The sequence below is a fragment of the Clavelina lepadiformis genome, chromosome 4 (genome assembly GCF_947623445.1).
Source record: "Clavelina lepadiformis chromosome 4, kaClaLepa1.1, whole genome shotgun sequence".
Classification (NCBI taxonomy): Eukaryota; Metazoa; Chordata; class Ascidiacea; order Aplousobranchia; family Clavelinidae; genus Clavelina; species Clavelina lepadiformis.
In genome coordinates this window covers 19,084,943-19,112,206 of record NC_135243.1, presented here as the reverse complement: position 1 = coordinate 19,112,206, position 27,264 = coordinate 19,084,943, and the positions used below count along the sequence as shown (strand labels likewise).

The following is a 27,264-nucleotide window of genomic DNA, read 5'->3' as shown; positions in this document are numbered from 1 at the left end:
GCCATGGATGCTCTTATGTGTACCGTAATTGCAGTCAGGGCTACTCGTGGGTCTTGTCACTTAGGCTATCTCATCAATTCGCAAAATTGGTGTCCCAATTGCTTAGTCAAACTAAGAAAATGTTTTGACGTACTGTAGTTAAAAGAATTAAAGATTAGATTAAGCCTAGTTCGATTGAAAGATCCCCACCGCGCACAGTTCAAACTTTCATTAGTGCAGCGGTTCGAAAACTTTTTGGAGCGCGACCCAATTCTGAGTTTAGTGAACATCTCGTGACCCAAGCCTCAGACAGAGTGTTTTTACACCAAAAAATAATGAATAATTTTGGCACTAAATTGCTAGGTTCGTTTTTAATGTCAGCAATGAACTCTTCTCAAGTACCTATGCTCCAGACAGACAAGCAGTGGTAATGTGGTCCAATCTGTATAAAACTATGAAGCACACCAGATTTACATCGCCTCTGCATGTCCCATTTTTTTGGCCCTTCGCTACCCATACTTTGGGAACCACTGGATTATTGACTGCATGCACAAGTTGCTTAGCCTATTTGAACTTGACACTGTTCAATATCAGTACGGTATGTTCATTAATCACCACAATTGTTAAAGGAGAACAATTGTTATTACGACGAGTCCAATGTATTACGATAAATGTTACAGCTAAAAACGAATAACTTCTACAGTGAATTAGTTATTAAGTTAAGCTATATACCAGTACAAGACAAACTGGAACCTGACAACTAGGCTAACTGAATAACTTATTGATGTTCCATAGTTGAAGGCACGGCAACTGCACTCCCAAGATATTGTAAGGGTGTGCTTGCTTCACCTCAATATCAACTGGCCCAAATCACTGTGTGGATGGTGATGGTCCATAGTGGACTATATTGTGCGGCAGCTGCACGCACTAGCTTCATCAATGTGCACGTTAATTTTTTTATCTTCACGCTGACTTGTGATAAACAAAGAAAAACTGGCTGTCTAAACGTCAATTTATAATTAATAAACAGGCTTGAGGCTTCAGTGCACACATCATCACACCAAAATTTGTAACTTTGCGTACTTTTCAAGAATAGCGCCACATAGTGGAAACTATGGTCACACCAATCAGATTTTCAGTTTAACTCACATTAAAAGCACTCTAATCGTCTAAAACAGGGATGTTCAACCTTTTATTATGGTGGGCCGCATTATGACTTGAAATAGTTCAATGGGCCGCAGAACCTATCAAATTTAAAGAAGTACTAAACGCGTACTTTAATTCTTCGAGTCATATAGTTATATATAATCCTGTCGCTCCCATACTATATTATTACTTCGCCCCTAAAAGCTGACTGGTACATTTTAATTAGGTTAAGATTCAAAGTTCAAATTACTACTTTTGGAGTGAAATTGACTAGCGGGCCGCACAAAAATCCCAGGCGGGCCGCTGGTTGGACATCCCTGGTCTAAAATATATTAAATGAATGGAAAAGGTTTGAAAATCCTGTATACACTATCATGCCAAGATCTTTGCATGCATAATTGCTTGTGAAATACTATACTGCCATACTTTTCATTCGGAGCTGCTGGTATATAGATTATAATAAACAAGTAGCCCATGTGTTTTGCTTATTTCAGATATTGGTGAATAACTAGACAGTGGAAATAACTGTTTTTACTGCAACAATGTCAAACTTATTTAAAACATTAAAATGCTTAAACTGTGTTAATGTAACTTTAAAACCAAGACTTATACAACCTATTCGTTTGCTCTCCTGCAATCAAAGATTACTCACTTATAAGTTACCTGAAAATACAACACGTTCAGTCTTTGTACAGGTTTGAGAAAAATTGATCATGCTTTTATTTATTTAACAAGCTTTGGAATTAAAGCATAGTATCGATAAATACGTTATTGATTTAAAAAGTTGTTAAGCGAGTATTATGCATAGTCTGTAATTTTTTGTGCAATACCGACATTTTGATTAACGCTTGATGTATGTAGAAACCTACATTTTTTATCAAAGACATTGTGCGATTTATGAGCAGTGGACCAAGTGGTATAAATGAAGTAGCTGACAGAGTTATGGACTGCCTTCGGTTGTATGACAAAATTGACCATGCAAAGGTAACCTGTCCTTTCCTGTGACTCAATATACTAAATTTAATTTATTGCATCATTTAATTTTGCAATTACCATTTTCAATTTCCGTTACTTGTTTTGCAAATAAATGTCATTGCCCCTTACAAAAATTTTATATATATAATTGTTTTTTCTTAAGTTTCTCCAGGTTAACACTGTTAAAGAAATATGCGCAAACTGTCGTTACTGTTCATGCCATGTGTTATTGAGCAATCTATCGCCCTCTCTAGGCTATACTTTTAAAAGTAATTTTTGCCTGTGACCAAGATATTGTTTGGTAGTAACTAGTAACCAACGAGGTAATCTATATATGTTCTCACATTCTACTTTGTAAATCACGTGGAACTCTGTTACCATTGTTTGCTTTCTAACTCACAAACTCATTGTAATGTGGCTTAACATTAGTTGGTTCAATAGTTATTCTGTTTTGAAAATAATATGATAATAATAGTTTTATGAAAGGCAAAGGAGTCGTAGTCGTTATTGACATATTTAAAAAAAATTTTGTTGAGAGTCGACAGCTTTGCTTAGCGACGCTTTACAACTGTTAATTTGTCATATGGACATGTGCAATCTGTTTAGAGCAATACATGTTAACTAATCTTAAATCCACTTTTTGCTGCAGTTGGCCGTGGGAGCTCATTTCGTAAAAGATTTAGGATTGGATAGCCTGGACCATGTTGAAATTATAATGGCAATTGAAAATGAATTTGGTAAGTCTCTCATTGTTTTCTCTCAGTCTCTCATACTCATTTTTTCTCAACATTTTTGCTTACATTGACTGAAAAGCAAGATAGTTCTTTTATCATGATAATAATTAATTGAGTAAAGTAATACGTTGGGTTGCAGTTGCAGGTTGAGAAGCATTGCCTCATATTTTTATAACCCACTGGTGCGTGAATGCATGATGAATTTTTAATGCCATGTTTTGTATGTTGCTTCTGTATGATTTACCTATTTCACACATGCCCAGTTAAAAACAGGTGGTTTTTAATAGCGTTTGTTTAGTTCTAGCGAATTTTTGTAGAATAGAAGGTAGAATATCAAAAATGCTTTTGTACATCTAGTGCAGGGTTTCTCAACCATGGGACCTACTTCGGTGCCACAAGCAGAGGCGCTTTCGTGTAGTAGTAAGGGAGGGTGAGGCAAAGCTAGACACAGGGCATAGTGGGACACTTCAAGTTTTTTAATCTTTGGCTCCTTCTACCTGGAAGCACTTGTTAGCTACTAGTAAGCTGTGCGTGCTGTGCGTAATTAGCGGCGCAAAGGCTACTACGCACGCAATAGCGAAGCAAAAACTGTTTCGCAATCAACAACCTACATTTTTTATTGATGATTAGAGGGTCACTGTAAGGGGCCACGAACCATGAAAGGTTGGAAACCACTGATCCAGTGTATGCATTACCTACCAGTGGTTTAGGGCATATATTTATGTACACAATCGCCTTAACGCTTGTCTTGTGCAATACTTACCAACAGTTTTAAAAGTTCCATAGAATTGTAAAAAATTACTTGCTAACGTTAATATTTTTTGGCTGCAGGTGAATTTATTCCTGATGTCGATGCGGAAAAGCTTCTAACACCGCAAGAAATAATAGACTATGTTGCAGACAAATTTGATCTTTTTGAATAGTTGTGTTTATTATTTTACCAAAATCTCAATAAGCCAAATGGACCCTTTGCTCTTTCATCGTCTCGTGGAATTGATTTTCACCGTCCTTGTTTCTGGTGGATTGATGCAGATTGCCAACTCGTGCATTCAAATTCGGTCGCGATTTACCAAAATATAGTTTAATAACAACGTGATATTTTAATATGCCTATCTAGAAAACTTTGCAAAAGTTTAATATTTGTGCCAGCTGTGGTAAAATACAGCATTAGTGTTTAACATTGCTAGATAGTTAAACTAAACAGCCAGCCTGTAGTACAGTAATGTTAGACAGTTCCTTTAATTTTCATTTGTACATCAAATCTGTTACATAAATTGTTTGTTGCCACCTCATGACCCCAACTTGGTCACACATAAAACATGGAATGTGATGGCGCAAACGCCATAGCGCAGGTATTTAACTATAAACAAGTAACTCTTTAGATGTCGACACTTGCGAATCTTCTAAATTGTTTTTACCAGCAATTTTGGTTAGCGATACCCTCCCTCGGGATGATATTAGGTCACCGAAACACCGAGTAGAATAGGAAGAAATCCGAAGACTTCAATTTGGCTTCCGGAATAATTGTATCGGAAAGACGTGTATATAACTGCTTAGGAGCAATTCCGTACTCCACCAGGCATGACTGCGAAACCACTGATCTAGCCTATGTCGAAAATTTGTAGTACCGAAAATAAAATCTCAGAAATTTTACCGTAATTCCATCCGTGAAATTTTCATTAAGCTGGTTGTGTCATTCTGTCACGGAAATTAATGTCGTCTTCAATATAGAGAGGCTATTATTGCTTTGCACCGAATCATTTGCTTTGTAAAAACCCTTTATATCTACGTCATTTAATTTAAAACATAGCCTACCCGATCTAGTGGATCTTCGAAAGATCAAAATGAATCTTCAAAATATTTCGACATCAGTAACGCTATTGCCAGTGAGCAATTGTTCCTGTAGACCTACACTGAATACGATTCAAATAAATAACGTCTTTTGGCATTAATCGCCTTACTACACCACGCCATTTTTTTCTGTGCACTCAAGGCGATTGCGGCACGAAAAAGATTATTATCAAATCATGAGATGTGACTTGCTTATAGTCTTGTACTGCTACAGGGTATACCTACTGTAAATATTTCGATTGTTCTATCGAATGTAAAAGCCGGGGTTGGCTATATCTTTGTACGTTAAGTTAGACGTCAGGGAGGTGTGCGCTTTGATGCATTGCATCAATTGCAAATACAAGTGACGACGGAATGAAATCGCGTGCATGCAATTTCATTTTGCAACTGCATCGCCTTGCGGCGAAACTATCGCATTCAGTGTACAGTAGCTTCAATCTGCAGCTTTTCTAGCGTATTTAGGGGTAGGAAGATTACTCCATGGTCCATGGCCCCTCTTTACGAACTCTATTTCCTTGTTTACGTCTACTTATCGACTATAAACTTGGAAAACATTTATTATTTCAAAATTACACGTTTTAAATTGCTAGGCTACACGTTACATTGCCAGTTATTGTATAGGCCTATAACAAATAAGTTGGTTTGAAATATTACTTGTATGAAGTATTACACAAGAAACATCTTTGCCACGAAGACAGCCTCTCTGACGGCTATTGTTACAGGATGAGTGAGGTACAATTGAAGATGCATAAATTGTTTTGCTTCTGCTACGATAGTATAAGTTCCCATTCCTCAAACGGCGTGACTATTGCTGTTAGTTGCTTAACTTTTATCTATACATATTAATACAGTAAATGATAAAATTCACATTTTTATGAAAACAGAAAAAACTGTTCAGTTAGACTAAATTCTTTTAGCTGAGCTTGTGCAATACCGTGTGTGCACACACAGCAAATGGAAACGCTGCAAACAAGATGCACATAGAAGTATTGTAAGTATGGTTGAATGGGATGGCAATACATACTATTAGCGCGCAAAGTGCACAAATATAAAAAAAGCACCTGGCAACTCGGGAAAAGATTGACATTCTATACTTAGAAGGGTGTTGTAACTCGAAGGTGTCAGAAAGTCATTATTTATTCTGTGGTTGCCACTTGAACATGATCAACTTGCCACTTGTTGGGTAAGTTGTCAATTGCCAGAATGAATTACAGTATAGGACTATCTAAAATTTTTGCAGACAGAATTTTAAATTTGGGTTGGCGGCCATGATAGCCTGATAAAACCCAACATATTATAGCATAGTTGTATTGTTGTTGTCTTGCACGTTTTAACCCCTTTGGATTTTGTCACTAGTTCCTGTTCATCAATTGTTCCTGAGCATAATGTAGTATGCCGGTAAGCTTTATCTTTGGACTGAAAAAAGGTTTTATGTAAAAACCTGTCGACGCTTCCTCATCGCTCGAGCCCAGGTGATCGAGCTGTTTGCAATTTCCGACTACAGAGTCTTTGTGCAAGTTCCGATTGTTACACAGTTTCCTTTTTTTGTTATTATTTTGTATTGCCCGAATTTGGAATGGTCCACCAGGTCCACTGAACAGGCTCAAACGTCTTTGACGTCTTGCTCAAAGACATTACAACGGTAGCGTCCCCTGAAATCTAACACGGAACACAGGCCGCGTTATTGCAAGCCCAGCGCTCAGCTCATGTTATTTTAATGGGCTATAAGTTATAATTATTGTAAAGGTTAGCTAAGTAATTTGCGCTTCGCACAACGAATAGCTAAAACTGTTTTCAGTAATCTCGATGAGGCAAAGGTTCAAGTCTCTGAGACCGTTTTGAGTGAGTGAAGTCTGATGCTGAATGCCAATAAAACACTTAAAAAACAAATTTATGAGGAATAATGCAATCACTAGTGAATGAAGGCAGCTAAATTTTAAAACAATTAGCTAAAAATGAATTTAAGAGTTTGAGTCGTAAAACCAAACCGGTGTCTTGAAAAATTTGGTCCCCACATTGTGACGTAAAACGCATAGAGTGATTCAGCCGAAGGCTTTCGTACACATTTTTTCGTGAATGAAAAGACAATTATCGTATCCAAGACAATTTTAGCCTGAATTTGCGCGGGATTTTTGCGTTAGTTAGAGATTTTTTGAGCTAAAGCAATTGACGTTGATTGATTAAACGCACTTAGTTAGGACTGTAGTAAACAAAAGCTTATTTAAATTGAGCCTGATTTAAAATTAGGTTAACGTAAACCTAACTTTCTACGTACGGTATCTTAAGCCTATGTAGCATTCTGCGTATGGTACCCTGCCATAGGCCGCAATAGATTACTGTGAACGGTACCATAGGCCATTGCGTACGGTACGGCATGTAGCTTAAAATTTTGTAGGATTCTGGGAATTGACATTAACTGTTCACTGATACATCTCTACATTTATTCCGTTTATTTAAATCCTATTGTAGCTCAAACCAACGCTAAGTAAAGTTTTTGTTTTGAGTGGCACATTAAAGGATCAGAATCTGTATTGTCTAATCTAGTATTCAAATGCATTGCATGCCTGCATATTAAAACTTTACGTTACGTAGATATTTTCCATTGAGGTTAGCTGCTTTGCCAAATAAGAGACGATTAAAATTCAAGGCGGACATTTAATTAAAACCATAAATTAAAGATGTTTGCTTGTGCTAATTTTATAAGAAAAATTTTAATATAATTATGCATTTAAGTTATTTATTTATGCAACTTTGCAGATTTTTTGGTATGTGGCTTGTGCCACATTTAACTTAGTGTACATGTGACATTTATTTTTATGTTTAGTGCCCAAGTGGCAAACGCTGGTTACAAAACATTTTTGTTCACTTTTGGAAAGCATGTTACTTCTAGGCTAGCCTGATGCATTATCACTATGTGATTACTGATGACTAGTTTACAGATTCATCAAGTATGATAATGCTGTACTTCTTTGTAAGTTTTCCTGATTCCAGTGGAACCTAAAATAGCCTTTTGGAAAAAACAAATTACAGGCTAATAAAATTGCAAGCGTAGATAAGCCGTAATAAAACTTTGCTAAATTGCTGGTTTGCCTGCGCAGCGCTCAGTCCACTTACAAACCTATAGCCAGAGTTACCATTGCGTGCTTATTTCTAAGATTTGTGTTTATTTTCAAGTATAATGTCTAAGAAAATATCAATGACCTTATTTCTAAAAAACGTACTTATTTTCACTTGCATGCTTATTTTTGTCTTATTTGTAGGGCAGAGGTACAGGTACTGGAGGTACTACTTCGGGCATTTCGACCCCTTTAGTATACCATTTTATACCAAAGAGATACCAAAATTAAGAACATGCAAATAGTGTCTGTTATATATTTTTTTAGTAACATCGATTGCCTTTTCCTGTTGTGCCCTGTCATTTTGTAGTGGTGCTTGCTTTTGAGTAAGCCTAGCTAGCCCAACAGGCTAGCCCCACGCCCTGCCTGCATACTAATTATTGACATACGGTATAGGGAAGGGGTGCATGGCCAAAGTTTTTCAAGCATGAGCCGTATACAGCAAATTAGTGTTAGTGAGCCGCAAAATGTGCTAAATTGTGAATATGTAAAAAATTTTAAAATCAAGCAGTTTATTTAATCAGATGCTGTAGATATATTTCACACCGAAGACTTGTGCGTTTTCATGCTATCTGTAAGTTGCTTAAAATCTGGTTGGTAAGTTCTTACAGCAATCCAAATCAATTCTGTTAAGTGGTCGTTAGTTAAACTTCCACGATGTTTAGATTTTACATAAACCATTATTGAATACAAGGATTCACAACTGTACATCTGACTAAAAATAGATAAAATTTGTATGCTAATTTTTTTAAGCTCAGGATATTTACTTTCTGGCACTTGTTTCCAGAAGTCAACTATGAAATGACGACTTTTATGGTACATATTAATTGCTAAATCTTCTTTCAATTCTAAGAATTCAATTTCAGCAGCTGATGAATGTGTGGCAAAAAGGTCGGGGAGTGGAAATCCATCACCGATTACGTCAACATGGAAGGGATCCGCAAAAAAGACAAAACATGGCTTCCAATCATTCAAATCTAGCTTGGAAACAATCCACGAGATCTTGCACTTTATCCTTATATTCTTTGAGTTTTTCATAATTTAACCCATTTTCAGGAAGCCAGACCAGTGCAAAGAGACATCTCTAGATGCATTGTCCAACTCAATGTTTTCAACAAAATTTCTTAATTATATTTTATACCGCTAAGAAACTTGCTTCAGTCACTACATCAGCTTCCTTAATGAATGCTGTCATAACTTTTAATTGATTCTGAAGAGAAGACTTTAACTCGGCTAATTTGATTTTTCTTGATCGAGACTTAGGTGGATAATCACGAGAAAATTTTTTGTGAAATGTTTCATGATAGCATTTCACGTTACCGACTTTGTTCTGGCTAAGCAGCTTTTTGCAGATTAAAAACAAAGGCTTATCTCTCTGCATAATGAATGCCCAATCATCATCCCATTCCATATTAAAACTTCTGTTTTCTTCCTCATACTTTCTTTTCTCACTATTTTAGGTATTATGTATCTTTTACAAAGTTACTAAATAAATTCTTACTGAATTCTTGTACAGATTTATTAAACAAAATTGTAAATAATTCAAATAACTACCTTAAATAAACTACTTTTAGTCTATTCTGCACTCCTATTTTCTGCGTACTTGCTTGTTAATTATTGTTTTATAATTATTTATTATAATAAATCAACAACAAAAAACTTGAACTCCAATTTATAATGAATAAACAATAATCCAAATTTTAGATCATGACAAAATTTGCGTCTGAATATGCATGACTCATTGTCAAAAATTGTTATAGGCTACTTTCCAGTCGGGGTTTTAGATTAATTCAGGATTCCAGTAAATTAGGGTTGCCATCGGTCTGGGCTCAAAAATAAGAAGAACACTACCTTATGTTTGTATTTTTAGTCGAAACAGTACTGCACACCAGGAAAAAGCAGTCGAAGTTCCTAAAAAAAAGGGGACACTATTTGCATGTTCTTTATTTTGGTCTTTCTTTGGTCAAAAATGGCATAATACGTAATAGAAAAAAGCGTAATGCATTTGCCATGATGTTAAAACTTTGTGTCACACGTTGTTTGTATAGCAGACAAGGAATGCCTGTGTTTATATTAAAAGCTTTTTTTCCTAAGAATTAAGCAATTTTAGCTTAACCTGAATACTAATTTGAATACTTATTAAAGAATTTCCTTGTCATCAGCAATAGATAACACAAAAAGATGACTGAAAAATTGGCAGAAATTGGTAATGGTGATGGGGAGTATGATGATGTAAGTCTAACTGCAATAGACAATTGCATTTTATAAGAAATTTCTACGATTAAGTATGTAATTTTATATAAGTTGCGTATGCATGTATTTGTTTGACTAAAATTTAAACAACTTGTAGAACAATTACAATAAGCATATATATGTAAAGGCTTTCTTTTTTCCTAGGAAGAAGATGAAACCTTAAAAGAACGATTGTGGGGTTTAACAGAGATGTTTCCTGAGCGTGTGAGAAATGCGACATCCAAAACAGCTAGTTATACTTCAACGGGTTGTGCAAAATTTTATAGGTGAAATTTGAAAATATTATTGTAAATTATCATAAATTATTAAATTTTTCAACAAAATAGCTTTTGTTTCATGAAATTTCCCTAAAACTACAATTTATCATTTTTACAACTCATTGTGTTAGTCACCTTATGAACTAATGGTGAAGTTTTAACAATAAATCTTTAGATTTATGCGATCTGCAATGTGGATTGGTGCTTCTAGCTTTGTCATTCTAGCAGTTCCTATTGTATTTGAGCAAGAGAGATACAACATGGAACAACAACAGCAGCAGCATCAGAGACAGGTATGGAACGGAATGCATTTTGTAAACTATGAGTAAGTACACCAGAAAACCTTATGCAACAAGCACCCTGTATACTATAGTCAGGGTTGCCATCAGTCTCAACTCAAAAATAAGGACGACTAGAAAACGAACGAGGAATACCACCTTAAAAAGTGTACAACAAGAGAAAGCAACCAATGTTCCTAAAAAAAAAACAAGACACTATCTGCATGTTCATAATTTTGGTATCTCTTTGGTACAAAATGGTATCGTAAAGGTGACAAAATGCCCAAAATAAGGACAAAAGTGCCCACCTCCGCCCTAAAAATAAGGACGAAAGTGAAAATAAGGACATTTCTTAGAAAAAAGGACAAACATATTTTCTAAGACACGGACCTTTAAAATAAGGACAAATCTTAGAAATAAGGACGGTATGGCAACCCTGACTATAGTCATGATGTGCAGTGAAGATATCTTTTAGCAAATGCATGCAACGGTCATTCTTTGACAAAAGTAGCAGTACTATGAACTCTAATATCAAAATGTATGTGCTGGAGATTTTAGTCTATACTAGAGCTGGGTATAATTCAAAAAATTAAGCTAAACAGTGTAAACTAGTCTGTTGTTGAACCTTTTTATCTATCTACAATCGTAATAGCGTGTAGTGACAAGTGACTCCATTGTTGTTGAACTTTTTGCGTAACACAAGATAGTTCATGCATATCGCAAGATATACAGTTGGTGAAAAAAATGTACAACCTTGAATTTAATCATTTGACTTCGGGAAAAAAAGTCTTTCACCTTAAAACATTGATTTTAATAAATCATGTGATAAATTTGAAACTGATTTCGTATTACGTCAGAATAACCACTACAAATGCAAAGCTAATTCTGGCAAGATACTATCACAACATTAAACAAAACGTACCATGGAATTTCTTCGCTTAAAATGCTGACGCAAGGTTTTAACGTAAAAATAATCGATATTGTAATGAAAATTACGTTAGGACTCTCCAAAAAAACTGCAATGAGGGATGCTGTGCAGTGACACAGAAAATGACTTTTATAGTCCTTAATAACATGTGTCAAAATTACGTTATGGTTATTTAACTGAACTTGATTAGGGCCAGCTTTTGGTCACATTACGATTAATTAGTGTACTATCCGTTTCCAAAGTGGTTAATTAATAAAACATGCTGTTTGTGCTTTCTAAGTTTTCATTATACTTTTGCAGTTACTCCTTGGACCAAATGCAGCTGTTTCAAATACACCCAACAGTATGGGCATGGTACCTCCACCGCCGCCTCAATAAACAACAAAATCATGTGATGAAGGCAAATGGAACTGTCAGAAGGATATACATACAATGTTCTTCTTCATGAAGGCAGAGTTAAAAAACCAGAATGTGTTTTGGTTAATAAACTGAAGATATTACTGGAACACTTATCAAAACAATTTTTTATTTAAATGTATCGCCTGTGTTTTGATTTTTACCAGAAATATAATGTGTGACACATCTGCATATGTTAAAGCATCATCTTAAAGTATGTTGCAAATTTAAAAGGCAGAGCATTTATATCACATTATGCACAACTTAAACAAGTGATGCTTTTAAAAGATGTCACTTTTGTGATGGGACAAGTTCAAAACTGAGCCAGAACTGCAAAATATTATGTAAATAATTTAATAGCATTGTGTAAAATGCACAAAGTTGTTCAGGATTATACCTGCATGCTGTTGCGATTATGCTTGGAAATATAACAGGATATTTCCTCCAACCCAGTTACACGGTTAGTGTGCCTGGCTTATAAATTTGCTAAGCGGGTTTAATGTATTGCGCTGCTGTCGTAATACCCTTGAGCAAGGTATGAATGACCCTTGCTTCTGTGTGGTGGACCTGTTGAACAGGATCAAATTCGGGCAATATAAAAAAATGTGTATCTATGTTGCACAAAAGACAAGCTGGCGTTAAGGAATCATCGTGCAAAGACTTTCCTCAATTAAAAGAATTAAGTGCAAAGATTATAATACCACTACACTTGCATAAGTTGTAGTAGCGGGAATTTTGTGAAGCATGGAAATAAGAAATACTGTAAACCCTACTGGTCTTCTTCAGGGTCACATTCACAAGTGAAGATAAAAGATTAAGGTATATTTATGCGATACATCAGCAATAAAGTCTAAGAAATTAATATACTAATTGCTGGTAACATAAGCATTTAAAACTATCAAGATTGCCACCATGCACTTCATATAACCAAGCTTGGTTTCCCAACCATTTGCATAGGAGATCCCAACAATGTAAGATTTATTACAAGATTTATAAATTGCAACAATAAAATACAAACCCAAAATCGAAAAAAATCACAGGGTTAGCGGTGCATGTTATAACCGGTACTGGTTGTTCATGTAAAGTTTTTTTTTCGGAAGAGTTTCTCAAACTTGTTTGCATAAAAATAATAACTTACTACTGTAATATGCAGGCGAAATTAAGACTTTGTGCATCTGAAATAAAATAATTATACATCCTTCCCATTCTATCAGCTTGACAAACAAAATAACCTAGACTGCTATTAATGTGTATAAAAGTAGTTTATAGTAATGCTGTTGCAAGGAGTTGATAAAAAGTAAAACTAAAAACACAGCGATGTAAATACAAGCACAGTAGCAGCAATATTCAAGACTTCATTTTTAAACAGCACATTCATTATCATCTCTTTTTCTTGGTCTTTAGGGCTTCATCTCTCTCTTGCTCCAGTAACTGTCCCTCGGCGGTTGTCTCTGCAAGCTATCAGGCAAACGTATGAAGTAATAATTTATAAAATAAACAAACAAATTGATGATCCTTATAAAAGCAGAGCTACTAACATTTTGCAACATGCACAAGCATTAATTATCAAACAGTAAGGTGCTTTTCGTACTAAATTTCTGCGTGTGCAGTGAATGGAAATGATGTTTATAGACAGAAAGGTCAAAAGCGAGTTGCATATATGCAAAGGCATAGTGCCATATCTTCCAACAGAGACATTAAATAGCTATTGGAATGTTAACATCAACAATACCATATCCAACAAGATGTCAATCTTGAGCTTAAGCATGTTATTTTCCTCAATGATTCTTGTATTTTCCTTTTTTAATTTAATCATTTCTTTGTGTGGAACTCCTCCAACCCCTGACTCTAGAACAGAAATGATTTTAATAAAAAGCTTCTTAACACTGTAAGTTATCACCACCATGTAGGAAGGCAACCACAAACTTAGCTCAGGTTGTGACATATTTAACCTTTTACAAAAACTACATGTTGTACAAAAAAGGATGAACAAAGTACCAGAAAGTCTAAAATGAATGACCTGACTGCCAAGCACCATCTTCAAATTTAAATTCTGCTCCATTCAGCTTTAAAGATGCGCTTCCATAATCTAGCCCAAACTCCTGAGCTCTTTCGGAAATATCCAAACTGGCTAGGTTAGATAGTGAAGAAGCTTTTCGTGGAGTTGCTTTTTTGGGACTAAAACTCTTTTGACCAAACAAACTGAGCATGTTGATTTAACTTTTATTCGCTTCTGTGTGTAAAGAATAAAACAGTAACATAGGCAAGTCTAGATAGGGTAAATTTGCTTTAGATTGCAAACTTATTTATCTGACACTTAAAAGTCATCTACATCTTAAAATATGGGCACAGCTTTCTTTATTAACTTTCTCTAAATAAGGTGCGCTGAAAATGTTTTTTTATAAGTTTTGCAAAATGTTCGACATGCAAATTCAAAATTTAAATTGTTGTGTAGCACAGGCCTGACAGTGCATAGTAGCCATTCATTGTATGTTGCTCAGAAATTCATTTGATTCAAATTCAATGACATTTAAAAAAAAACATAAATCAAGCAAGTTTTTGAAGATAAGATATCATGCAAACAGAACCAAGAAGGCAATAGGGGATAATTGCACTGTGTCTGTGATAACAAAAATGAATGAATAAAAGAGTAAGTCGATTAGAAAACATCATAAATGGTTATGATTACTTATTATTTGGATTTGATGGTGTGTACTGAAGCCTAAATTGTTTGTTTATTTAATATTATAAATTGTTGTTCAAACAACCAGTTTTTTGTTTGTTTATTTATCATAAATCAGCCTGAAAAAAAAAGCATTCTGCGTGTACGTTGATGAATCTTTTGCGTGCAGGTGCCACACTTTCCACTACCGTCAATTTATACCAACTGTAACCAACAACACAAATTACCGCGATAATCAGTAATCAGTGCAACAATCGTAAAATAAAATATTCTTTTATTCCTCACTTTCCGACATTCTCTAAATCATTGTTGCCCATATGAAATAATGTTCAAAATCAGTTTTAGCTATACCTTGGACCCGTGGGCATAGCTTTCTACAACTGAAGTACATTAAAAATTAAGATTTAAGACCAACTTTTAGAGAGACGAGGTTGCCCAACTTTGTTAAAAAGTAGCCTAATTTTTAGATTTATGGTTCATGTTTGGGTTGTTTAAAAGAAACAAAACTAATTCCTATAATTAATAACAACGTAAACAATATTTCAAACTTCAGTAGTTAAAATTTGTTTTAATGACTGCTTAATAAAACTTAAATTTTTATTATTAGGTAATATACCAAATTTGAAATTATGTTAATTCGGTTTTCTTCTATATTTTTACAATACAGTGTAGACTTGTTTCTGAAATACATGATTTATTAAACACTAAACTTCATTTTAGATACTCCTAAATCAAGCTGTTTCAGAAAAATCTAATGCTTGCACAAAAATGTTTGCTGTTGGTTTTTATTGTTGCTTACCGTAACTCACCGACTTGTAAGCTGCGACTTCGGTTGACATATTACGTATATTGAATTTTAAGATAAAATTCGATAGCAAGAAACCTTATTGCAGACCCTGTTTAACCATATACTAATCAAAAATTTAGGTTGAACATTGAAACAAATATTATTTCTTTATACACTAAAGAACTTAGTTGAAGTCTTTTATAATTTAATCCAATGTTCGAAATCATAGTTATCTACATAGCCACTTTCGTAATAATGTGTGGTTGTAGTTAGGTTTAAAAAAGTATCAATTTGTTTTTGAAATTTTTACTTTCATTTCTTTGGTATCTGATGCGAAATGCTGATGATTTGAAGAAATTTACCTTGGTAAATTTAGGCTTCTAATTGAGTTATTATTCGTTAGCTCAGACAACCTAAACAAAGCTTGGAAACATACAACACATTGTAAAGTAACTGCCTAGGTTATAAGCCAATGGGCAGCATTTCCAACAAAGTTACGTTTATACAACTGGATTCAACGAAAGTAAGTTAATTAGTTAATGTTTATTTCAAGAAAAACTTCCAGCTACATTTATTGCTATCGTAAATCCGTGTATCAAGAAAAGGTGCATGAAAAACTTTTCGCCAAAACATCACACAGTACGTGGAAAAACGATTACACATTGTCACAGCAACCAAAGCATCGGTCAATATCATCAGATGAGGGAGACGACGATTCCAAAAACCAAACCTCATTGCGACGGTGAAATAATTTGAATGGAGAATTGTACTGAGTGAACACCATCGTTTGTCGGTTAAATTTGGTCACTTTGTTACGTGCGAGGTCTTTAGAAAGCCTGTAGGCTTCGTAGTAAAACTGGTCTGTTCGAGCGTATCCTCCAAATTTCCTGTGCGTGCAAAAAGTTCTGTTTCTTTTGCTTATTCAAAGCATTTTTCAAATTTAAGTTAATTTAGTTGCACTAACATTTACGTATAGTTACTTCAGTTGCTTTTACTCAGTCACAATTTTAGGCCTACATAAAAAGAGATTTCATTAAGGGCAACAATTAGCAATTTGACTGAAACTTCAAACCAACCTGACATACAAAACAATTCCATGCCGCTCGTCAATATAAACGGACTTGTCATTGGGGATTGGTGGGTTCTCTTGATACTCTGAAGGAATGTAGAACGAAACGATGAAGTCACGTTTGCAGAAGACACAACGACCAGCAAACATTTGCAACGGAACAGGAATAGTCATCTGCATTGTTGTCCCTGCAGTGATTAAAGAAAAATAAGTTTAATTTAGTTGTTTTAAAAAAAAAACTTGATCAACAGATCTTGAAACGATTAGGAGGTATGGATAGAAGTTTATCCAAAAATGTTTGAATACGTTTGTCGTTTTCTCCGGATATGTAGCGGAAGAGTCTTCTGAAACCTTCTTCTTCTGCTTCGTGTTCGGTCAACGCACTGACCTTAGTGCTAACCCATTTTGTAGCATTGTAGTATCGCACTTCGAATGACCTGTCCTGTAAGCAACAAATGGTAAAACTGCCAGCAGTCGACCACGGTATATGATATCTTTGTTGTGTAACAAGTCGGAGTAATATAATTTCGTTGCTTAAGTTTGGCTGCAAGCAATTGCACACATTCATAGTTAAAGTTTGTTTATTACCTTAGGCTGATCACCAAACAGTTGCCATGAAGGATGCTCGTAATGACGCTGGATTTCTTTATCAGCGCACACCGCCAGGACAGAGAGACAAAGCAGGAGCAATTTCATCTTTATTGAGGTGGATATATTAAAGACAAACTATCCGACTTCGTCAGTTCCGAATGATTTTCACAATCGATGTAGCGGTATTTATAGCCATATCGCCCCAGACAAAAAAGTATTTAAAAAAAATTTCCGTTATGGATGATGCCACGTCGGTTCGTAATACGTGATGGTTTGATTTTCCAAAAACAAATGACATAATAGGTGGCTTGTACTTAAATGCTTTGACCGGCAATAACCTTAATAAAGTTTGAAGCAGACACTCACTTTCGGCCTTAATTATGACTTGCAAGTTACACAAAAGCCAAAACGTGCCTTAAAATGAGTTACGCAAGACCGGCGTTTTGCAACGATGTTTGCAGCACGTTTACATTTCATGACTGGGTTAAAAAGCTGGCCACCGAGCTATTTATGTTTTATTTTTTGTTCATAAATAATATGCATAACATTGCAAATTCGGCGGTGTTTTGTGCTAATGTATAATAACAGCATATTACACTTTACCCTTATTACACTTTGTCTGTCATCACATCTTCCTAAGATTATTTATATCATTGGTGTGCATTTTTGCTGTACAAACTCCGGTTCATCAACAACGTCCTACATTACAGCGTTATGGCCACCAGAAGCCGGGTTCCTGCCCGGGATGGGGTTTCTTTTACGGCAGGTTTTCTTTTCCATCCACTGATGTACAGCATTGAAGCTAGTTTCAATTATATGCTGCTAGAACACACCACCTGCTCGTCCGCTTTTTTAACTTTCTTTTTGTGAGTAATTACGGGTTTACTGGCCGTGCTAGTTGTTACCAGCACTTATTACCTTAATTAATTTTTAGCACATTTTAACCCTTTTCGGCTTTGTTACTTTTTCCCGTTCACCAGCGCGTGCTGGTAGCAAATCGCTTGATTTTTCTTCCCTACCGCTCTTTTGGCGAAAAATAAAATGATTGATTTATCTAATCTTTTATCACTGTTCAAAGCCATACCATCATTTAACTTTTAGCATTGCTGATTTAAAACAAAAAAGTTAAACAAACTGGAAATTCATGCGTATAGAAGTTGTAACTCTTATCCACGTTGTATGAGATTGTTCAATGAAAGTTGTTAGACACAATTACACATGATTCGTCGAAATTGTTGCAATAGTTAATTTTATAAAATTTCAATGCTCGACGGTGTGATTGTAATTTCTGTTCAATAGTTTTTCAAGAAAGTATTTTGATATTGCATACAAGTAACCTATACGATCATGGACATAGTCTGCTATAGCCTAAAACACACCAGCTAATCGTCAGTAAACATTTCAACTTGTTAAGGTTCGGTTAGTTGGCTATTACGAAATCACAAATCTTGAAACGTCACATCATACCAAGAAAAAGCGACTATCGATCATGTAAGCTACTTCTGGCTGCAGTTGGGCCAGGTTTTCCGCCGATAATTAATATCATATCGTTTATTAATGTCGATTCGAGTGACACAACAACATACTGAGGCATGTGACTCGGCTTGGCCATGCCAAATTAATATTCTGAGCCATAAAATGTCGCTGCTAGTCACGTATTGAGTGCACGTGCTGTGAAGTTATGTAACTTTGAACAGGCTGTCAATTGCTGCAAAAGTGATTGCAGAAATATGTTGTTTTAGACTAAAAACTCTAACCAAATAGATATAATGTGGTGTGGGTGCATGTGTAAACGAGCATCACTGTTGTCTAATAATGACTGATATTTATGTTATTGCTTATTATTATTTGAAAGACAAGTATGAAAATGAAACAAATTGTACTGTACTTCTTCAGAATTCATCAGTTTTGTTAGAACTTGCGGTATCCTATCGTGTAGGCCTGCCAGTGACTCAGCTATCGCCAATCAAAACCACCAATACGTTATTTTCTGTCAATTGGCCAGACTCTATGTAACATTTCTTAAAATAGAGAGAATATCACTAAAATAGGAGTAACTAGGCGTTATTGCCTTCTGTATTCATTTTTCCATGCAGGTTGCTTAGCACCGCCCTCTCACGGGAATGCATGCTGTGAAAGCTTGTTGCTTGCACCATTTGATGCACAGAAGGAAGGGTCGGACGTAGCATGTTATAGCTGGTAACGTCATCTTCGATCTTTAACGAAAAGTCGGTTGTTTGTTAAAGAAGGTACTGAACTTGTAAAACGCTCAACTCTTCCACCATGTATATCATATATGTAGGCCAACGCAATGATGGAGCCAAGAAATTTCTTAAAGACACACCTCAGAGGAATCCCATTGCGTTATCATCGATGTTCTTTGAGTTAGAGGTCGACTAGTTGTGTTATTATTCGCTGTTTCAGTAATGGCGTCGTGAGCTGCTTTCTTGGTGACAGTCTCCCCAAGTCCATAACAAGCATTGTTTCTACAATAAGCAATAATTCTGTACATAAAACATCAACCACAGGAGACCTTTTCCGTATAGTTTTATCAATAGAAAGGTTTTTATGAGCTAACCTTGCTTTCAAATCAGGTCGTTTTCTCACCCACGGTACGGACTTCGGAGCTTCCACAGCTATAGTTCTTCTGGACAAGCACAACAATAGTGCCAGGAATAAAATGATAAGCCCAGTTGCTACTACACCTGGTTGATATAGGGGAAATGGATTATAAAATAGAATGTGAGTTCAAAGATTTATTGCTTAGTTCTTGAAAGGTAGAACAATAGATATAACTGGTTATCAATTGTTATAGAAATACATGTCTATTTACCTATTTTTATTGTGTTAGAGAACACTGGGCTATGGGCTAAACGCCTATAGACGTTTCTAATCTCATTTAAAACTCTAATTGAGAAAGAGACCCTTTTCAAAAATGTTGTACTCAAGAACATGCTGGTTAAAATACACAACTAAACGTTCACTTTGGGCAAAACCTTATAAACGGCTTACCAGCGGTGACCACTGCAATAGCCAAACTTTCGAAAATGTCGCACCTCTCTCCTCTAAACCACCAGGTAGCACCAGAGCGACACCTAAAATAAAGCCGCCTACGTAGTAAATACGTAAATAGCAAATATGTAAAACAAATGGGAAAAGAAAAAAATAGAAAAAATGTGCAGTAGCGTTTTTGCGTCACAAAACATTAACAATTTTGTATACGTGTCACAAAACCAAACGCCAATCCAAACACTTCTATAACAAAATAAGGAAATTATATTACTTAGAACAAGAACAACATTATTAATAACCCCACGCCATGTTTCTGTTGTTTTCACCTTGGTTTAGGTAAATGCCTTGCTTACCAGCATCTTGGTTTGTTTTGGTTGTCTTCCTTGCAAATACCATCATTCAAACAAAAATCCACGGTGCATGCTGCTCTGCAAATGGCATATCTTTCCTGAGGCAAAAATTGAATCAGGCATCGTGATCCAGGAAAACAATTTTTTTGGCTGCAAAGCTGCTGGAAACCTTCATAAAGCAATCGACTTCAATTGTAAGTTTGTTATGACGTCAAATCAAGTTGTTTGTATACACCTACTTATCTCTTGTGAGTTAACTTCAAGAGTTTCCGTTTGAACTTCCAATCCTTTCAAATGCAGAATGGGCAGAATTTGTTCCGTAAAGGAGGTTAATATTGCCTTTGTTTTGTTAACATCACCAATAGCGAAATTCACCAGTAATTTTAACTCTACCACGATGCTTCCTTTTTCAAAACGCGGTGGTTGCACATAACGCAAGACTCCAACAACATTCGCGAGAACTGGCGTCAATACTTCCAGAATGGAATTTGCAAGTTGGCAGTATGAATAACTCCACAGTTTGTCGTAGTTCGTTTTTAGGCCAAGCAGCTTGAAACGAACGTTGACGTTTTGAGCAAGAAAATGTTTAAAATGCCCTGCGATGTTTGCAAATGGCTGACGAATCCTTTGCTTTACCAAACTACATAATTGCCTTTGCAACCTTTTATCGATTGCTGTCGAGTGAACGTCATCATTTGATGCCGATAAAGTTGAACAGGATTTCTGTTGAGTTGTATCGATATTCGTTGCTAGAACAGGCGCCATTGTTACAGAGTTAGTGAACTGTGACAAATTTTTTTCGAAACTTCCAAGTGCAGTCACCACTTCCACTTCAGCGTCGTCGTCGTTAGAGTATATCGATGTGATGCCTGTAACGCCATGTTTTGTAATTGTTAATGTTTTTAGTTTGAGACTGCCACGTTTCGTCAATGCATTCCGGTGTGAAGTTGATGCTGATGTGGTAGCTGAAGCAACTGAAATGGTTTCATTGTAATTGGATATAAGATTGTTGCATATACGCAGAATTAAAAATGTTTGGTGACAAATCTCACTCTCATCTTCTTCTCGTTTAGATCGTTCTGGTCTACCTGTGCTAGTGACGAGAGGAACGTCTTGATTCTTTCTCTTATTTGCAATAAAGCTGTTTGCAAACGCTTAACAACCGCTCCTGAATCGCGCGATGAAAATGGTTCTGTAGCAGGTGCAAAATGACTTATGGTAGCTTCTCTTAAAGGTAGGTTCCTGCGTTAATCTTGTTCAGTAACACTAATGAAGTTAAGATCTGTTGTAACCTCTTGAAAGGTTGAATTTGTTGCAATCGGGACCGCTTTATACGTAAGAATATATCATGTCTTATATAAACGCTCGTGTGTCTAACTAAACTAGGCTATATAGCTTTTAAACGAAATAAACGTTTCTGCCACAAAATATCCAATTGAGTATAAGCTATTCTGTTTTACGAGTACGAATTAATGATTAGTAAATTACAGTATACTAATCAATTATACACTGCCCATACATAACTAATTATACATACGAGGTATACCTATACTTACCAATTTTTGTCAGTTTGAGAGTTTGTGGAGTGTTCCCAGAACCATCAATTTCAGTGAAGTTGAACGTTTGCAAATAGGGCGATGCAGTAAATTGTACATCTTTATATAATTAGTATACATATGGTTACAGTACATAAGGAAATACTGTACATGTTTAAATTAATCTTTTTTTACAAAAGCTCGCTGAACAAAATTGCAGTGACAAGAATTTCTTTACAAACCTCCACTGCCATCGACTGAAGAATTAATCGAATCGACCCGAGCGTTTTTCACCTCCAACATCGTAATACTGAGAATACTAGTAGATGCAATAACGATCTGACCAAAATTACCTACATTACATCAAATAAAACAGTTACGACTGGTCCGTTCATTAATAGAAAATAGGCCTATGTAAAATACTGTAGGCCTAAGTGTTGGTAGAATGCTTCTGACACGAAGCTCTTTGCTGCTACAAAAACAGCCACGTAAAACTTTTGTTTGGTGCATGACTCGTGTTTTAATCGACATTTTATGTGGGCTACAGACTAAATTATTTACTTACCGCCTCCAACGATCAACAGCAAGTAGAGAATATAATACAGAAAAAACAGCATTGCAACTTTAGTCCTTTGTAGGCCTACTCAAATTCAACTTTTGAATGCTTTATTGGTGTTAAGTGGCGATTGCCAAAAAACTGAAACTGCAGCAATAGTGCTGTTTTGAAAATAATCTTTTTTTTGAAACTACAAGGTTATATGCGAACAACATTGTGAATATTGTCGAACAACAATACAGCTTAGGCCTACAGCAAAGTCTCCAAAATAGTTTTCATTTTTGGTATAATTTGAACTTCTTGCAAAAATTTGTTAACTTGTTTTTTATAAACATGATATCTAGCCTTTTGTCAATCCATGAAGTCTTATTAGTTCCAATAACAGTCGATATTATTTTTTTCTTTAAGTTATTTTTACACTTGGCGTTTACATCCAATAAAGTAGTCTACCTGATCATACAAACTGTAATATTAGGTTTATAGCCTACGTAAAAAGCTGTAACATTTCTGTAACAACGCATTTATTCTGCACAGTAATTTTTCTATTATACTATATTCTAACTCACTATTTGCTGCAAATACTTCTGACATCTTTAAATGTCGTAAAGTGTGTTTAAAGTGGTTTGGAAGTTTTCGAAACAAACGACACAGCGCAATTGAGTCTCAATTAGGCTTTCTTTACTTCTCTGAAAGAATGAAAGAATTTTATGAGTTCCTTTTAAAAACTTTTGTATAGGCTACCGCAGTACTCGAAATAGTTTTGTAACAGTTCGTTTAGTTGAACGGCAAAAAACAACTTTTTTTGCAAATCGATGATTTTATCTGCTCATATACTATATTGTTTCAAGGCAAATGAATGTTAATACCCTACGCAGAAAATACCCAAACAAAATCAACAAAAATTGAAATAACTAAAAACAAAATTTAAGTGAAACCAATTAAATTTAGCTTAGACTGTTAAAAACGTGTGTTATATTTACCATGAAAATGCAACAAAATTTTTACATGTGATCTACTTCATGATGTGTTTCCCAGGTTTATCATTTAATGGGCAAGTATTTCATGTTAAAAAGTTTGGTGTAATTCAAATTATATAAGTGTGTTTGAAGACCTGTCTTCAATTGTAAGGGCAAGTGTTGTATGCTGGCGTTTTAGTTACGCACTTAAATTCATATCACAAATACCACGTAACCATGTAAATTTTTCTGCATTAAAGCAACAAAATTTTCATGTTTAATAAGTAAATATTACAATTTACAAACCATGCTACGTACATTTTACAGGTATACCTACATACGGGGGGTAATTTTCGTAAAAACTCCTGCCTAGACTTAAGAGGTAAATTTTACAAGAATTTTTTAACAGTGTAACACACTAGAAAATATAATAGGCCGGATTGTATTCAGACGAAATAGTGTAGCTTATGTTACCTAACTTATAATTAACTTAACTAGTAACGAAATACCATGTCGGGAATCCATACCAAGCACAAAAATAATAAAACGACTTTTGCTAAAACCGAAATAACCTAACCAAAACGATATAGTCAGTGTCAAAAAGTCCTTTAAGAAATCAAATGAAACAAATTTTGTTTGGTTATTTTCAAGGTAGCAAAATTCCGTATTGATTGTTATCTGGTTTAGTGAATTGTATTATCTTCATATTGGTCGATGCTTTTTTGTAGATTTTCCGTAAATTACATCATCTGTTCTTACGAAAAGTAATTTTTTGGGTTGTTGCATTTCATGGATAATTTGTTACTGATCGGATGATAATGACTGTTTGCGAACGGTTATAGGAAAAAAGTCAAAACGGTAACCTAATTAAAGTAGGCCTATTTCGATCATGAAACGAAAACATGCCGAAAAAAATTAACATATTTTCAAGTTAAAGCAGGTTTGTGGAAAAATTAAAAAAGCTCGGGCTCGTGCAAACCAAAGCTTTTGAACTTAAAACTCGTGTGAGCCCAAACTGATGACGTCATAATAAAGGGTGTACCGACACTTAATCACGCGACACTTAATCACGCGACGCTTAATCACCGACACATAATCACTAGGACACTTAATCACGCGACACATAATCACTAGGACATTTAATCACGCGACACATAATCACTAGGACATTTAATCACGCGACTTGGATACTTAATCACGCGACATTTAATCACGCGACACATAATCACTTAGATGTCGGAAAACCGTGAGGAAAATTCAGTAATTGAAGCTCGTGTGCATCTCTCTGTGGAGTCTAATGACGAATTAAGAACAGCTGTTCGGTGTTTACCAGCCTTAGCCATGGTCCCTTCCTCTGACGTAGTCGAGTCATTTCTGATCTTAGCTGATAGCATGCCTGATCACGAGAAGATGCCTGAGCTGCTTTCGTATTTCGAACACACATATAGAGGCAGACGGAGGCAGACAGAGGCAGACGACGTCCGGGACGTGGTGAAAATTACGGCTCAGCCATCTTTCCAATCGAAAGTTGGAATCATTACGAAGCCGGGGCAGGTTGCATTGCAAGAACCACAAATGCAGTCGAAGGTTGGCATTTTGGTCTCCAAGTGCTTTTTCAATGCCACCACCCGACATTGTGGACTTTCATACAGGGAATTGAAAAAGACATTCAAATGCAACGTGCAACGTTTCTGCAAGGAATTGCTGGTACTCAACCTTCTATTCCAATGCGGTACAAGGCACTGAAACTGCGTGTGCAAAACACAGTTGACCGTTATCTGTCAAGCGAGATTTTAGTCTATCTTCGTGCAGTTGCTTACATTTCCCATGCATAACATTGCTGTAAATTGTAAATGTAAATAAACATTGTAAATGTGTGATTAAATGTCGCGTGATTAAATGTCCTAGTGATTATGTGTCGCGTGATTAAGTGTCGCGTGATTAAATGTCCTAGTGATTATGTGTCGGTGATTAAGCGTCGCGTGATTAAGTGTCGCGTGATTAAGTGTCACCAAACCGTAACAAAGCAACCTTTTATCTGGAAGCAGAAATATCTTTATCGATATGGACTACTGCTCTTTACATTCAAATCCAATGTCCAAAATTCATTAAAATGTTGTAAGTTAAATTGGTAACTTTATAAGTTTTCCCTGAACATGAGGGCAATCTCCGAGGTTTTCTGGCGGAAAAATTACGTTGAATTATACGACATTTTTACGTACAAGGCCTGAAACAAATTTGCCACGACAACGTGACCGGACATTTGGGTTCGGCATGATCATAATCTAAAGTGACAATCGCATGTATTTAGCAGTATTTTGAAAATACATGCAAAATTTTTGTACAAAAGAGCTGGTGAAAAAGGTATGCTACATTTGTTCATTTAGAAAGTTTTGTCACCAAATATCGCTTTGACCCACCGATTTTTTTATTTCCATCTATGAGTGAAGTAAATTTATTACACGCCATATATGTTAGACGCCAACTCAAACGAAAAAATTGTGGCTGAATAAAAGTCAATATGGCTTTAATTGGTGTTGCAAGGCCAGAGCTGAATTAAACCCTGAGGAAGTACATTTGTTAAAAAACATTTTTCTGGAACACTCTCATTCTTGCAATTTTCGAGGCAAGTATACGCTGCAGTACGTGATAGTAACGTACCGGTAACTTAGTTCTATTTGCTCTTTGGCGTTGACCAAACTGAGTGGTGACACTATTTTGCTGGACCTTTCAAAGTCAGAATTTTAATTAGGTGATTTTATTAATTTGTATAACAAAGTAAGGAGTATACTGTACTACCGCCTGTCAGCCTGTAGTAGCACTTTTTACTGGAAATCATCTCAAAGTATATCTTTGGACAAATTTCGCCAAGATATATCGGGTCTCTTCCATACCGGTACTTTTGCAATAAAGGCCTACCATACAGCCATGTCAGGATCGAGTAAGCTATTGAGGAATTATTACGTTGTAACTTTTTTCTATTACTCTATAATTCCTTAGCATTCAGGCCTTAAAGTCGGCGTACAAATATTTTAAAAAACCCGACATTTATTGTAGCATAGCCTAAGAAAAGATGCCAATGTTTGTGACAAGTAAAGAGCTCTTAAATACTGGTGTGCCCTTAACCCAGTCACACACTGAAAATTTGCAATGTACAGCTCATTCATCAGATACCCAGGATTCATCATAGACACCATCTGCAGTGAAATCCACACATTTTAGACAGAAGTTTGTTTTATTTACAACAAAATTTTGTAACATAGCTAAACTATATGACTTTATTTTACAAGGATAACACTTAACCACTTGCCTTATCAATAATTTTTGAGATGGTGGTCAAAAACATGCCTATTTTTTATTGCATTTTTTGATCTAGTACATTAAGATGAAACACTGTGCAAAATTGTTTTTGGACAAAAGTCAACAGTTTTTAAGATATTCAGATTTTAACTTGGTATGTACAAAGCACAAAAAGTGGTCAACAAAATCCCCAAAGCAGCACAAAATCGACGCCAACATTTTGTTTTCATACAAAAACACAAGTAACATCAACAGTGATCTGATTCAATGCAGTTTGTTGTGTAATTGTTCTTAGAAAGCAGTTTTTATGCTGTACACTTGAAAACAAGGAGACACACATAAGCCAACTTCGCACTCTGCGCACCAATAGCGACTTTCACGGTGAACATTTTTCTCCCTTGCATCTCTCTTTCTGTTGCAAACTACACGTGTTCTTGTTGTGTTTGTCTTCTTTGCTGTTGGTGGTAGAATAAAAGGAAAATGTCTGGCAGTCAAGCGAAATGTGGACATTT

At 35.6% G+C, this 27,264-nt stretch overlaps 5 protein-coding genes and 1 long non-coding RNA gene across 7 annotated transcripts; 3 read left to right on the top strand and 3 right to left on the bottom strand.

Moving 5' to 3' along the window:
• The first annotated feature begins 1,607 nt into the window (after positions 1 to 1,607).
• Positions 1,608 to 3,930, top strand: LOC143453338 (acyl carrier protein-like). The gene is made up of 4 exons (XM_076954631.1): positions 1,608 to 1,820; positions 1,987 to 2,109; positions 2,750 to 2,837; positions 3,666 to 3,930. The coding sequence occupies exons 1-4, from the start codon at positions 1,668 to 1,670 to the stop codon at positions 3,755 to 3,757; spliced, it is 456 nt and encodes a 151-aa protein (XP_076810746.1). The 5' UTR covers positions 1,608 to 1,667; the 3' UTR covers positions 3,758 to 3,930.
• Positions 3,931 to 9,572: 5,642 nt separating this feature from the next.
• Positions 9,573 to 12,359, top strand: LOC143453164 (mitochondrial import receptor subunit TOM22 homolog). The gene is made up of 4 exons (XM_076954334.1): positions 9,573 to 10,033; positions 10,199 to 10,320; positions 10,487 to 10,604; positions 11,818 to 12,359. Exons 1-4 carry the CDS (start codon positions 9,983 to 9,985, stop codon positions 11,893 to 11,895), a joined length of 369 nt encoding a protein of 122 aa, XP_076810449.1. The 5' UTR covers positions 9,573 to 9,982; the 3' UTR covers positions 11,896 to 12,359.
• A 515-nt stretch (positions 12,360 to 12,874) lies between these two features.
• Positions 12,875 to 14,783, bottom strand: LOC143451922 (protein chibby homolog 1-like). Its single transcript, XM_076952707.1, has 3 exons — positions 13,934 to 14,783; positions 13,646 to 13,761; positions 12,875 to 13,371 (listed from the first exon to the last, which is right to left on the bottom strand). Exons 1-3 carry the CDS (start codon positions 14,121 to 14,123, stop codon positions 13,294 to 13,296), a joined length of 384 nt encoding a protein of 127 aa, XP_076808822.1. The 5' UTR covers positions 14,124 to 14,783; the 3' UTR covers positions 12,875 to 13,293.
• A 1,124-nt stretch (positions 14,784 to 15,907) lies between these two features.
• LOC143452901 (heme-binding protein 2-like) lies at positions 15,908 to 17,205 on the bottom strand. Its single transcript, XM_076954041.1, has 4 exons — positions 17,041 to 17,205; positions 16,759 to 16,894; positions 16,460 to 16,640; positions 15,908 to 16,270 (listed from the first exon to the last, which is right to left on the bottom strand). Exons 1-4 carry the CDS (start codon positions 17,146 to 17,148, stop codon positions 16,039 to 16,041), a joined length of 657 nt encoding a protein of 218 aa, XP_076810156.1. The 5' UTR covers positions 17,149 to 17,205; the 3' UTR covers positions 15,908 to 16,038.
• Positions 17,206 to 18,582: 1,377 nt separating this feature from the next.
• Positions 18,583 to 22,647, bottom strand: LOC143452899 (uncharacterized). 2 transcript variants are annotated; one of them, XM_076954039.1, is made up of 9 exons: positions 22,506 to 22,647; positions 22,183 to 22,293; positions 21,962 to 22,060; positions 20,645 to 21,379; positions 20,409 to 20,574; positions 20,056 to 20,138; positions 19,622 to 19,748; positions 19,388 to 19,529; positions 18,583 to 19,259 (listed from the first exon to the last, which is right to left on the bottom strand). In XM_076954039.1, the coding sequence occupies exons 1-9, from the start codon at positions 22,555 to 22,557 to the stop codon at positions 19,101 to 19,103; spliced, it is 1,674 nt and encodes a 557-aa protein (XP_076810154.1). In that variant the 5' UTR covers positions 22,558 to 22,647; the 3' UTR covers positions 18,583 to 19,100. The 2 variants fall into 2 exon arrangements, with proteins under 2 accessions (XP_076810154.1, XP_076810155.1); XM_076954040.1 differs by lacking the exon at positions 20,645 to 21,379 and having other exon boundaries at positions 22,506 to 22,646.
• LOC143452902 (uncharacterized) lies at positions 21,225 to 22,614 on the top strand. The gene is made up of 3 exons (XR_013115117.1): positions 21,225 to 21,395; positions 21,479 to 21,639; positions 22,141 to 22,614. It is a non-coding gene; the product is annotated as an uncharacterized LOC143452902 (long non-coding RNA).
• Positions 22,648 to 27,264: the final 4,617 nt, after the last annotated feature.